The 13,350-nt window shown below is 40.9% G+C and overlaps 1 protein-coding gene across 19 annotated transcripts in view; it reads left to right on the forward strand.

Annotated features, from left to right (window-relative positions):
* Nucleotides 1-13,350, forward strand: part of LOC122861412 (ryanodine receptor 3-like) — a 103,949-nt gene that overhangs the window by 78,834 nt on the left and 11,765 nt on the right. For 8 of the 19 annotated variants that reach the window (XM_044165758.1, XM_044165767.1, XM_044165762.1 and 5 more), the window contains 22 exons: nt 811-1,049; nt 1,888-1,969; nt 2,061-2,191; nt 2,558-2,881; nt 3,331-3,571; nt 3,695-3,782; nt 3,890-3,982; nt 4,413-4,427; nt 5,317-5,487; nt 5,665-5,724; nt 5,844-5,978; nt 6,678-6,790; nt 7,522-7,621; nt 9,639-9,748; nt 10,055-10,106; nt 10,192-10,248; nt 10,349-10,448; nt 10,537-10,616; nt 10,696-10,772; nt 11,512-11,585; nt 12,586-12,603; nt 13,255-13,335. In XM_044165758.1, the coding sequence (XP_044021693.1) occupies nt 811-1,049; nt 1,888-1,969; nt 2,061-2,191; nt 2,558-2,881; nt 3,331-3,571; nt 3,695-3,782; nt 3,890-3,982; nt 4,413-4,427; nt 5,317-5,487; nt 5,665-5,724; nt 5,844-5,978; nt 6,678-6,790; nt 7,522-7,621; nt 9,639-9,748; nt 10,055-10,106; nt 10,192-10,248; nt 10,349-10,448; nt 10,537-10,616; nt 10,696-10,772; nt 11,512-11,585; nt 12,586-12,603; nt 13,255-13,335 (2,441 nt within the window). Of the gene's footprint in view, nt 1-810; nt 1,050-1,887; nt 1,970-2,060; nt 2,192-2,557; nt 2,882-3,330; nt 3,572-3,694; nt 3,783-3,889; nt 3,983-4,412; nt 4,428-5,316; nt 5,488-5,664; nt 5,725-5,843; nt 5,979-6,677; nt 6,791-7,521; nt 7,622-8,450; nt 8,548-9,638; nt 9,749-10,054; nt 10,107-10,191; nt 10,249-10,348; nt 10,449-10,536; nt 10,617-10,695; nt 10,773-11,511; nt 11,586-12,585; nt 12,604-13,254; nt 13,336-13,350 lie in introns of all 19 variants that reach the window. The other 11 variants (XM_044165765.1, XM_044165773.1, XM_044165776.1 and 8 more) reach the window with 7 other exon arrangements.

Genomic DNA, 13,350 nt, shown 5'->3' on the forward strand with positions numbered 1-13,350 from the left:
TTTTTTAAATGTTAACAAAAGCCCTGAGCTCGATAATGATTGTGTTTAAACAATAATTGTTTGAGAAACCAATTAAAGTTTTCCAGCGTAAAGCAATGACGTAGAATCTAACCTCTCTAGGACCCTGAAGAGGAGCATATTTGTCGTGAACATTTTCTTTTAAACAGTTACTACTCTGCTGTCTTATGGGAGGCACTGACATTAACAAAGAGCATCCTCTGGCATTTAAATAAGCAAAACAACTTTCATATGCCACATGCTGCCCAAGGCTTATAGTGTTCTTTAAAGACAATTCACTGTTTGTTAATGCAGCTCACACATTATGAGGTTAAATCGGCAGTGCATTATTGTATCTTGTTTGTGCTGAAGAGCTACAGCTGATGCCCACAGACTCTGTCTTTCACTTCTTCTTCCTACTGGGACACATCAAGGCTTAACAATGGGTAATTAATTTAGCGAACTGTAAAATGCTGAAAATGGACAGGCTAATCATATTAATGCATTGTGCTGAGTGTCAAACTCACATTGGCAAACTCACCTTAGATTTAAATATCCACCTAATTCATTAAATATATCATTGAGATTTCAGTGTAAGGGCGGTCAGGTTGATACTCACATCTCATATTTCATGACTAAAACCTTCACAGACTGTGAGAGTGAAGTAATTGCATATGTGAGCATGTCCCACTGTGGGCAAACAGTGTTGTCCTTTGCATACCAAGGGGTATCCAGTGGTTTATTATAGCTCTGCCCTTGCATATCTCCTCATTTGGTTTTAGTAATTTATCATGCTCTCTTTCACTCCAACAGGACAGTGATGAAGTCGGGCTCAGAGCTGGTGAGGGTGGGGCTGAGGACGTTCTTTGAGAATGCTGCTGAGGACCTGGAGAAGACGTTCGAGAACCTGAAGTTGGGAAAGTTCACTCACTCTCGCTCGCAGATGAAAGGGGTGTCGCAGAATATCAACTACACCACTGTAGCTCTGCTCCCCATTTTAACCGCTCTGTTTGAACACATCACTCAACACCACTTTGGAGTCGACCTGCTTTGTGAGTCCTGACAGCAAAGGAATGATCAAATAATATTATGTGAGAGGCTGCTAAAAAAACTGGAGTCAAGTGTCAATGTTAAGTTTGTTGTCATACAGTGATTACATCCTTCTTACATCCTGACACCTTGGAACATACTTACACAAATGTACTGTAACGTTCCCCCTATCGTTATATATCATGTTGATTATCGTAAGACGTCCACATTTCAGGTTGGTCGGTCGGTTGGTCCACTGCTTTGGTCCAGCCTGAAATATCTCAACACCTATTGGATGGATTGCCATGAATTTTGGTACAGACATTCGTGATCTCCAGAGAATGAATCCTAATAACTTTGATCCCCTGACTTTTTCTCTAGCGCCACCAGCAGATCAGAGTTATCCACTGAAATATCTCAACCTCTACTATATATATTGGTACATTATTTTGTACAGACATTCATGGTTCCCAGACGATGTATCCCTATTACTTTGGTGAGCCTTTGACTTTTCATCTAGTACCATTATCAGGTCAAAATTTCACTTTGCACAGTATTTTGGTTTATGACCAAATAGATGCAAAGCTAATGGCATTCCCATCAGCATCAGCTTTACTTTGAGTTTAGTGCTAGTTAATTTAGTGCTAATTAGTTAGTATGCTTACACACTAAACTAAGATGCTGAACATGGTAAACTTTATACCTGCTAAACATCAGCATGTTAACATTGTCATTGTGAGTATGTTAGCATGCTGACATTAGCATTTAGCTCGAAGCACCACTGTGCCTAAGTATAGCCTCACAGAGATACTAGCATGCCTTTAGACTTAGTCTTGTTCTAATTTTCTTTATGTTTTCCAGTGGATGATGTCCAAGTGTCCTGCTATCGAATCCTGACCAGTCTTTATGCACTGGGTACTGGGAAAAACATCTATGTAGAAAGGTATCTCAGTTTCAACATTGTGTTAATTGATTTAAGGTCACTGATATTCAATGCAGCTTTCACCAGATCTCATCCTCTTTGTGTCCCTCAGACAGCTACCAGCTCTCGGTCAGTGTCTGGCCACACTGGCTGGAGCCATGCCTGTAGCCTTCCTGGAGCCACTACTCAACACGTACAACCCCTGCTCCGTCTTTAATACCAAGAGTGCCAGAGAACGAGCCAGTGAGTCATATGAAATTATTCTAAAATAAAAGAGTTCATTACCAGGGGTGGGCCAAGGTGTGAAATCAAACAGCTATTATTATGGATAATGAACTTGTCTTTCTTTTACAACCATCTTATCATTTTGAGATGTTCTTCTAAAAGGCTGATATATATTTTTTCCTATATTCAATCATAAATTTTGTACATTATGTGTATATCTGTACTGTATGTGTGAAATCTTCTCACATGTCAGCACACTGTGCTTAAATACAATTCCGTGTGAGAAATATCCCTATCCTTTCATAAAATATATAATAAGAAAAATGTAATTTGATGGTGTAAACATTGTTGTAATCACATGTGAATCCCCTGTGGTGTTTTCAGTCCTTGGCATACCAGACTCAGTCGAGGAGATGTGTCCCGGGATGCCGCGGCTGGACGGTCTGACGAAGGACATCAATGACATGGCTGAGTCTGGAGCACGGTACACAGAGATGCCTCACGTTATTGAAGTGGTGCTGCCCATGCTGTGTAACTATCTGTCCTACTGGTGGGAGAGGGGGCCTGAGAACCAGCCAGCCAGCGGGGGCAGCGTCTGCTGCACCACCGTCACCTCAGAGCACCTCAGCCTCATTCTCGGCAACATCCTCAAGATCCTCAACAACAACCTGGGCATCGATGAGGCCTCCTGGATGAAGAGGATTGCAGGTGGGCATGGGTTGCTATAACAGCTCATGATAACACACCAAGTTGCCTCACTTTCTTTTTAGTTTTACATCAATGCAACACCCTGCCTCATTTCTGCCTCCTTTTACTGTATCTAGAAGATAAAAAATGTTTTAATGTATTTATTTTTCAAAATGACAGTGTTGTAGGTGTACCATCTCACAGGAATCCTGCATGAACTATAGGGCCTGCAGAATTACCAGTTCAATGTCAGCCTCTATAGGCAATTCAGCATTGTGAGCATAACTGTAATGTCTTGCCATGAAGGCTATCACTGCTCATGCTAACTACCCTGTAACGTTAAATGCAACAGGAAAACACAAAGGAGCAGGGAAAGGTTTTACTAAAATACTGGAAACTTTCTGATATAGCTATACATCAAATTTAACAACTGTAATAAAGTGACATTTTCTCTCTCTTTCACTGTTCAGTGTACGTGCAACCCATCATTAGCAAGGCCCGTGCAGACCTGCTGAAGAGCCACTTCCTGCCTACACTGGAGAAGCTGAAGAAGAAGACAGTGAAGGTGGTGGCTGAAGAAGAGCTGTTGAAGGCAGACAGTAAGGGAGACACCCAGGAGGCTGAGCTGCTCATCCTGGACGAGTTTGCTGTACTCTGCAGGGACCTGTACGCCTTTTATCCCATGCTTATCCGCTATGTGGACAACAACAGGTTAGCTTACTGAGCAGTGGATGATGGAGATTTTTTAAAGGAGTATTTAGAAGAAGATGGGGCAGATGTTAGTGTTTGCAGAAAAAATACAGAGGATGTATTAATCTCTCCCTTTTACTGCAGGTCCAGATGGCTGAAAGAACCAGACGCTGACTCCAATGAGCTCTTCAGAATGGTCGCTGAGATATTTATCCTCTGGTGCAAGTCACATGTAAGTTCTCTCATCTCCATACTTGTTTAGCTGAAAAAAACAGGCAGCCTTTATGAAATTAGAACCGTGATGAAGCATAGCTATCTTTCTTTGGCATTTGTCTCCAGAATTTCAAAAGAGAAGAGCAGAACTTTGTGGTCCAGAATGAAATCAACAACCTTTCCTTCTTGACTGGAGATAATAAAACCAAGATGTCTAAGGTAGGGCAACTTTATTTCCTTCTTCTGGCAGCAGATTAAAACCCAATTAGTCGTGTAATGGCACCTTGACCCATCAAACGTGTGTACGTGTTTACATGAAAAAGATGCAGAAATAAGCAGTAATCATGACTGACTTTGACTGTGTGCGTGTGTGTATGAATTTATGCATGCCTGCTTGTTACAGTAGATGACAGAAACTAACATTCATCCCTCTGGAGACAAATATTCCTCCCTACCTTCAGCCCTTGTAAGCATTACAGGGGTTAGAACATTTTATTTCTTGTCTGCCTGGTTTAGCTGTTTAAAGGCAAACAAATGGTTTTCATTGCAGTGCACGTCTATGTGAGGATTGCGTGCCTCCATTAACTGCCCTCTCATCATTTTCTTCTATCTGCCTTTCTCTTTCTGTCTCTCTCTCTGTTTCAAACAGTCCTTTAAGGAAAAGGTAGAGTGACGCAGTGCATGAGCTGTTTACCTGCCAGCTTATTGGCTTAAATGCTCCAGTCGCCAAGCAGAAAAGCCAATAGCTTGTGCCAGTGTGCTATATAGTCTATAGTGTAGTTATATATCATGTCACCTGATTATTTGTGGCCTCCATTCATCACCATTGGTGACATGGTAACTTTGGTCATTCCTCATTCCCTTATGGGCGGAACACGTCTCATCTGGAGTAATGAAGCTCAGCCCTTCTGTAGCAAATCATGTGATCACATGCCACCGGTGTGTTTGCAGTTGATGGATTGTGGTACCCTGGTGTGTTTGGCTATTAGTTACCTCAAGCTATTTGTGTTATGTCGTAGTCGATTTTGTGTGATGTGTTGTGTGTGTGTGTGTGTGTGTGTGTGTGTGTGTGTGTGTGTGTGTGTGTGTGTGTCAGTGTATATGTAAATGAGTGTTTTCACTGAGCCAACTGCTTCAATTTGGCTCCAAAGTGCAGTTTTCCCTCACTGGTAACATCTTGCTTTTCTAACAGCGGCAGTCTGCTAGTTCTACTTTTCAGCTGAGGTGTGAAACATCTTAATGATTCAGTGACACAAATTAAGTCTGGTCACAGATTTTGCCAGGGCTAAAAAATATATGCCTCAGTTGCCTCTGGCTTTTGTTCAAATACAGTCTGAGTTCTCCCACTGTGAAGTAAGCTCCAATAAAATACTGTTAAGGTATCAGTTTAAATGTTGAAAGGAAGTGCTTTAGTGCAACATTAAACATAGCAAAAAGGGGAAAATAGTATGTATTACCTTAAAAGACCAGCTTATTAAGCCACCATAGCTTTTTTTCATTCACCACTTTGTGTTGTTATGAACACTTTGAGGTTGATATCATGATTTTTTTAGTCTGGAGGACAAGACCAGGAGAGGAGACACAAAAAAAGGCGTGGTGAGTTCTACTCTATCCAGACCTCGCTGATTGTGGCTGCTCTAAAGAAGATGCTGCCAATCGGCCTCAACATGTGCACTCCAGGAGATCAGGAGCTCATCTCTCTAGCCAAGACTCGCTACCTCCTGGTGAGTTAACTTTTATGTGACCATGCACTGGCCATGCATTTGACATGGGTCTTATGAAATCACAGCCCAAGTGAACATCTATCCTTATCCTCAGACAGGAACACTTCTTTGAAACAGCTACATTTCACAATAATAAAGCTTCACATTTGCCTCCCTATTCCTGCTATTGTTTAATAGAGAGACACAGATGAAGAGGTCAAAGATCATATTCGGCAGAATCTGCATCTTCGAGAAAAGGTGAGCATGTTGAGCATGTTATCACAACTGTAAGTGGTTATTAGCTTCCAAAGACTGCATATATTGTATTTGTATATTATATATAGTATATATTGTACTTCTTTGTAACACACACTCAGTCAGAGGACCCTGCAGTGAGGTGGCAGCTAAACCTGTACAAAGACATAGCGATGAGAAGCGAGGGGCCTCCAGACCCTGAGAAGGTGGTGGACCGTATCCAGAGGATCTCTGCTGCTGTCTTCAACCTGGAGCAGGTCGGAATTAAGCATTTATACATACCCAAAGAGCAAATGACACTCAGGGTGCTTGTTTCATTAAACAATTGTGCAAGACATACAGAGTATCTGATATCTTGTTGAAGGTGCAGGGTCACCAGTCAGCTAATTTTATTTTATTTTTTTATTTAACCTTTATTTAACCAGGAAGTCTCTTGAGATTAAAATCTCTTTTTCAAGGGAGACCTGGCCAAAATGGCACACCATTACAAGTTACAAAGATTATAAAATAAAGCATGTCAAAAACAGACAAGGGACAACAGATACATAATACAAAATCCAGTTTAGGAATAGCAATTGCACTCTTCAGTTTTTATCAGAACTTTGAGCTTTGAACTCTCCCAGGGAGACAAAATCATTAAGCTGTAGTGTGTTCTTAAGGTTATTCCATGACGAGGCGCAAAATAGGAGAAAGCTGCTCTACAAAGTTCTGAGCAAATCCTGGGTACTTGGTAGAGCAGCCATCTAGTGAAGCGAAAAATATAATAGCTGTTGGTGAGTGATAGGAGATTACACAGAAATGAAGGGAGTCTACCCAGTATGGCTTTATAAATTAAAATATACCAATGCTGCTGTCAAGATGAGTCCCCACAATACAGTTTACCAGTTTACCTGGAAGAGAATGCCATTCCAGTGTGTTGATTAATCATGTAATCTGACTTCTTCTACTCCCATTAGGTGGAGCAGCCACTCCGATCCAAGAAATGTGTATGGCAGAAGTTGCTTTCCAAGCAGAGGAAGCGAGCGGTAGTTGCCTGCTTCCGCATGGCACCACTTTATAATCTGCCAAGGTATGACTGTATACATTACACCTTCAGCCTCTACATGTTTGCTGTACTGTTTTTAGAAATGAATCTAAGATGACACTCCACATTCGACAGTAGCAGAGAGCTCCCCGTGGGACGACTAGCAGATGGGAAATTGTGTAGCAAGTATCACCTCTATGTTTACTGGCCATATACCACCACACTTTCTTCTTCTTCTGTCTGACTTACAGCTCTCATTTCTCTCTTTCTGGGTTCTGACCCTGCATTAATGCACAGCCCCCCCCCCCTCCGTTTGTAGGACAAATGTCTGGCCTGCAGCTGTTATCAAGGAGTAGAAAAAAAGGGACACTAGCAATTTCATGCCCTGCTGCTCTGTAACTCAATCACAGGAAGTCGGGCAGAGAGCTACAGTAGGGAGGAAAACAATTATGAGGCCCAACCTGGGGGTGGCCATCTTCAATATGTGCTCAGATGATGCCGCCCGCCTGCCTGACAGCATGACTCATTTATTCAGAGTTGTTGACAGTGAAATATAACACAGCATAGCTAATAATTATTAGACAGTATTTACAATGCAGGAGCAATTGATTGTTTTTGTTGGGAGTAATAGATTTATGTTTGAGGGATGGATATGAAGCTTCTGGATAATGTCGACTCTCCCTGAGTTTCACGTATTCAGATGTCATCTTTTTGTCTCTTTATTCAGCCTTTGTTCTGTCCTGAATGTCACACTCTATTGTACCTCATCCCCTCAGGCACAAAAATAATAATTACTTCCTGAATTCCTACCAACATATCTGGCTGGAGATAATGCATGAGAACGCAGACTATGACAGTCTGCTCTCCATGCTGACGGTAACGTAGTGCTGACCCATTGTTGCTACTGTATGACCTTGCATACCTTTCTTAACTACCCCTTGCTTTCCTCCAGGCACGGTTTATGCTACAAATTTAGCTCCCATTCAGATATTCCCACTGGTTTTTCCACTGGTCCATATCTGTACAGTAATGCAGCAAGCTGAATCTATAACAAATGCTTTAAAGCTATTTGGGAAATATGCTTAATTGCTTTCTTGCCTAGAGTCAGATGAGATTGATAACCCTCTCACGTCTTTATGCTAAATAAAAAATTTGAGCCAACAGGCAATTAGCTTAGCTTAGCATAAAGACTGAAAGCAGGCAGAAACAGCTAGCCTGGCTCTGTTAGAAGGTCAAAAATAAGTTTCTGCCTACTTCCAGCCTTTATGCTAAGCTAAACTAATTGCCAGTTGGCTCTAAGTTCACATTAACCTCTCATCAAGAAAGCAAATAAGCGTATTTCCTTCAATGTCAAACTATTCCTTTAACTGTTGCTGATGTGCAGATACATGGGTACTTAATATAATCAAAGTTCAGTAATTAGATCAACTCATTAATCTAGTTTGGAATTGCAATTTCTGCCTGCTGATGATAGTTAGGGACTAGATTTAATTTAGAAAAAAGACTTAGAGTAGAGACAGTCTTTCAGAGAGCATGTACGTCACAGCTCTGTATTTATAAGTTTCATGACAGTTTCCTCTCAGTTGACCAGCTGGATGTGCCAGTACCCTAAACTAATCAGTATTAACCTCTCCTAAAGGGACTTCTCGCCTCCTTTGCTCTGCTTCTATCTAACCCAGGCTAATCTCCTCTCACCCCTCCGTAGGCATCGCTCTATTAACCTCTTCCTCCTGGCCTATCAGAGAATATGGATAGAAACAGAGGAGTACTCTTTTGAGGAGAAGCTAGTGCAGGATCTTGCAGTAAGTACTTGTGTCATCCCCCGGTGCCCTCTTGTTGGTACCCATGTGCTGTGGGGAGCTGAGCGTCGCCCCTACAGTACCACTTTCCTTGTGGCATTGTTAAAAGTGCTTGAAAGCCCCGATTCCACCACGTACCACTGGGTCGCACTTGGTCATCCATACAATGTTTTTCTACTAGATGCCCATTTTTGGCAAGCATGACATCACCGCTGATGTCAGAGCCAGCTGATGTATTTTGTCCACTGTGTTCCATCCAACATCGGTAAGAGGGCATCCCGCCACGATGCTTCAACTTACCAATGAAATTTCTGAAAGTCTTTCTTAAATTTTAACAATCATAAAACATCACAATCATGCATTGAGTGTGTAGAGAAAGAAATACAGCACGTAGCTGCTTTCTTTACAACTTAACAAAAGTGCTTCAAAAATATTTTGCACATTGTAGCCCATGATAACGATAATGCCAACGTGTGTTTTTTTCCTCCTTTTCAATAATGAAATGAAGATAAAATTTGAATTAATACAATTTTTGAAAATCTAATCTTCCTTTAGCCCTTTTCATAGTCATATATTTCCCACATTATTGAAATTAAAACCACAGGCCAGATGAAGAACTGTATGATCCAGCCAAGCAAGCACACATATTTGCAGCAAACACAACTACAAAAGTAGTTCCAATGTGTCTGCTATCATGAGTGGCCTCTGCTCTGGTATAAAATGGTAAAAAGTGTAAACTGGGTTCATGGAGAGTCACTTTTTAACACTGCTTAACATAATCTGCTGTGTGTGTGTGTGTGTGTGTGTGTGTGTGTGTGTGTGTGTGTGTGTGTGTCAGCATGTGAGTGAATGTGCCGTCGTGTCCATGCTTGTGCCTGTGGTTTATTGTCTGCATGCTCTCAGTGCATCCTATCAGTCTTTTTTTTTTTGTTGATAAAACCTGATTCTCTTAAGGTTAGTGATGTATAGTTAAGTAACAGTTAAGTGCATACAAATTGTTACAGTACAGATCAGTACTCTCAATTTATTCTCATATAGTTGGCATTGAGACTACATGCCTGAGCTCCTGTATGTACTTGTATGGGTTTGTCCAGAAAACGCAGCCCAAAGTGGAGGAAGAGGAAGAGGAGGAGGTCAGAAAGCAGCCAGACCCTCTTCACCAGCTCATTCTGCATTTCAGCCACAACGCTCTGACTGAGTGCAGGTTAGTACACACTCACTGTCACACACCTGGCCACCTGGCACCAACAAGCTTTGTTCCATCTGTGCTACATTTTGGCCTGCCTCTTAAAATAAAGAGCTGCATTACACTAAATCATCGCCCTATATTTTATACTAGGAGAGAAACACAAGTTTTTTAGTATTTCTCTGTAGCCTTGCTGCTTACTGTACATACATTGCAGTGGCTATAAATATAACCACAGAATCTTGCATATTTTTAATAAGATGAGATGTGATTCTGAACTATACAAGATTTAACCTTCAGATATTTATCTTCCTTTTTTGTTAGTTCTTTGGAAGAGGATCCCTTGTATATTGCATATGCTGATATGATGGCAAAGGTACTTCATTCTCTAAATTGCTTTTACTGCAATGTACGCTGTTCAGCAAAATCTTGCAGGTTTGACATTCTGCTTTCTCTGTCAGAGTTGTGCTGAAGGTGAAGAAGAGGAAGATGAGGAAGGAAAAGAGAAAACATTTGAGGTGCTACTGATTTCTCAGGAACGCTGTTCTGCGTTTCACTTGTTCACTGTTTTTGATTCATATTCAGAAGTGGTGCTTACTGTATTATCATTTCATACAGGAAAAGGAAATGGAGAAACAAAAGATGCTGTACCAGCAAGCCAGACTACATGATCGAGGAGCTGCAGAGATGGTGCTTCAGATGATTAGTGCCAGCAAAGGTAGGAAAACACACATTCACCTGTCTGCCTTCTTATAACTGTCACCTTTAGCATAGCAACTGTATTATATGTAATTTGTGGTCATCAGGTCGACTTGGTGCTATGGTGACTTTCACCCTCAAACTGGGCATCTCCATCCTCAACGGGGGAAACATACTGGTCCAGCAGGTACACATCAATCAGCATGCAGAATTTGGATAGTAAACAGCACCAGCCCACTATTTATTTTGCTTTTATCTTGATGCAGAAAATGCTGGACTACCTGAAGGAAAAAAGAGATGTTGGCTTTTTCAAAAGTTTGTCTGGACTGATGATGTCTTGCAGGTAGTGAAGCCATAACCAATTATCACACGCAAAACACATGATTTACCTTTTGTTTTATTTCTGAACTGCAATTTAAAGGGGAACTCCACCAATCATTCCAGTCAGTTTACTAGTCACAGGAAGTACTACCCAGCCTTTTAAAACAGTTGTATAATGTTTTCTGTGGCTCTAGTGGAGCTTTGTCAAGTCTGAGAAAATAACCCTGAAGATGTCATTGGGGTTGTCTGAGCTTGGGCTTGGAGACTAAAAATGTATAACCTTTACAAACTGCGGTTGTGGAATTTAAAAGAATGGGTGTTTACTAATCAGGGAGGCTCTAATGAAAATATACTATTGGTTGCATTATGGAAAGTGTAGGATCCAGGAGCTTGATCTATACTGGGGACTGAAAGTCAGGATATTGCCAACCATTTTTTGATGATTATATTTTGAACTGTCTCTTGAGAGTGAATGTGAAAGTGCAGTACTAAATTGCTGGAGTACTCCTTTAAAATACATATTGCAGAAATACAGAATATAGAAATGAAATGCATGATAGGTCAGACTTTGTCTTTTCTCTCCTACAGTGTCCTCAATTCAATTCAGTTCAATTCAATTCAAAATACTTTCGTAATTCATGGCAAGCGAGCCTGCGAACAGAAGTACACATAGACAATTCATTTACACACATAAAAAACTCTAAAAATACAAATATGACAATGTTAGAAAGAGTTTAAATACACACATTTATGTCCTACAGTGTCCTGGACTTGAATGCTTTTGAAAGGCAAAATAAAGCTGAAGGTCTGGGGATGGTTACTGAAGAAGGATCAAGTAAGTGAAGAAAATAAACGTGGTAAACTGTCTGAGACTGACCTAGCTGTTGATTTACCAACAATATGAGTGAGTGATTTGTCCTCTACCAGTTTATTTGTGACCTTAATGTGGTACTGAATAAAAAAGCTGTCCATATCTGTGCCATAGTATGATTTTATGCTTTGTATCATTGTAGAAAAAGCGCAGTATAGTAAGAACCTCAGTACTAAAAGTTCAGCAATTTATGTGCTACACTCTCTGTTGTTGCTAAATGTTGTTCAGCCACTCAGTTTTAAACAGGTGGCCCAAACCACAGCGCGAGCTATAAGTCATATCACCGAGGGAATCATGTAGGAATCTTGTTGTGACATGATGTGTCTCATTCAGGCTCATGGCGTTGTTGTTCTTTACTCAGGCTTGTAACTGGCTGCTCGACAAATGATGCAGCATTAGCTTGACAAAACATCTGCTCTTTAGCTTGTTGTTGTACAAGCCCATCCCCATGTCACGAATGTCTCTCGTGTGTCATGTTGTACGTCACCATCGCGCAGGTAAAACTGTGCTACTGTATGTCTACGTCCTGTCTGGGCCGTGTCTGCCACTTAAAAGCACTCACAGTCACAACATCCACATAAAAATCTACATTTAATCAGAGGTCTCTATTTGATCTGATGGGTAGCATACAGTATATAAATATGTTTTTCTCATGCATATTCCAGCTCATTTTCACCTCATAAGCCCAGGCATAAGTGATGGTAGTCTGGTACTCTTTCCAACCTGTAGTCTAAACACCTGCCTATCGAGCAGATTGTACTTTAAGACTTTGTTTAATTGTAACCGCATGTCAATGTCGCAAATCAATGTGAGTCTGTAAATATATTTCTATAGCGCTATCATTCTCTCCTGTTCCTACTTCTTCTGATTGAATCTCAATGTCTTCTCCTTTGCTTATGTCTGCTTTTGTTTTGTTTGTTTGTTTGTTTTCCTCTGATCATGTTTTTTATCTCATCGGTCGCAGTCAACGTGAGTGAGCGGGGTAAATACATGGTTTAGATTCTACTCATCCTGTGCAATGCTGACATCTTGATTGCTCTCTGTTCAACTCCTTCCTCCCTCTCCTCATTCCCTTCCAATCCCTCTCTCCCCCATTCCTCCTCCTCCCTTGCCCTGAATGCAATACAACCACCTTCTTTTTTTACCTTGGACTGAAGAAACGCATGCATGCTCTTATGACATCTGGATAGATTGTTCAGTCCAGGGTCAGGTGCCCCAAACTGACTCAAATCTCTCCACTTTTCTTATACTTCTTTTAAGCCAGTGCTTGTCATTTGTGTGGGACCTTTTATGTTTATTAATATTGATGATACTAACCAGCGTGCAATAAGAAATAAATCCCCCAAAGCTTTGATTGTAAGAAACAACAAAGCTTTGCTGGTGTTAAATAATAAAGCTCAGGTTTATTCCTATTGTAAACCCCGTTTTAATTTTTGAAATGATGCACTATACCTTGTCTGTGTGTTCTGAACCCCAAATATAGTGCACATAATTTGATGCAGTTTGACTAGACAGCAGCTTTATAAGGAAGTGAAAGCTATGCAAGCCCTGGTGCCTGTACTGACATTAAAATGATGGGTTTCTGACCTTCTTATCACTGAAAGGAACAGTTAATCTCATTTCCTGTCCTCAGGTTCCAAGGTACTGCAGAATGATGAGTTCACTAAGGATCTCTTTAGGTTTCTGCAGCTTCTCTGTGAGGGCCACAACAATGGTAGGTGGACACTTT

The sequence above is a fragment of the Siniperca chuatsi genome, linkage group LG15 (genome assembly GCF_020085105.1).
Source record: "Siniperca chuatsi isolate FFG_IHB_CAS linkage group LG15, ASM2008510v1, whole genome shotgun sequence".
Lineage (NCBI taxonomy): Eukaryota > Metazoa > Chordata > Actinopteri > Centrarchiformes > Sinipercidae > Siniperca > Siniperca chuatsi.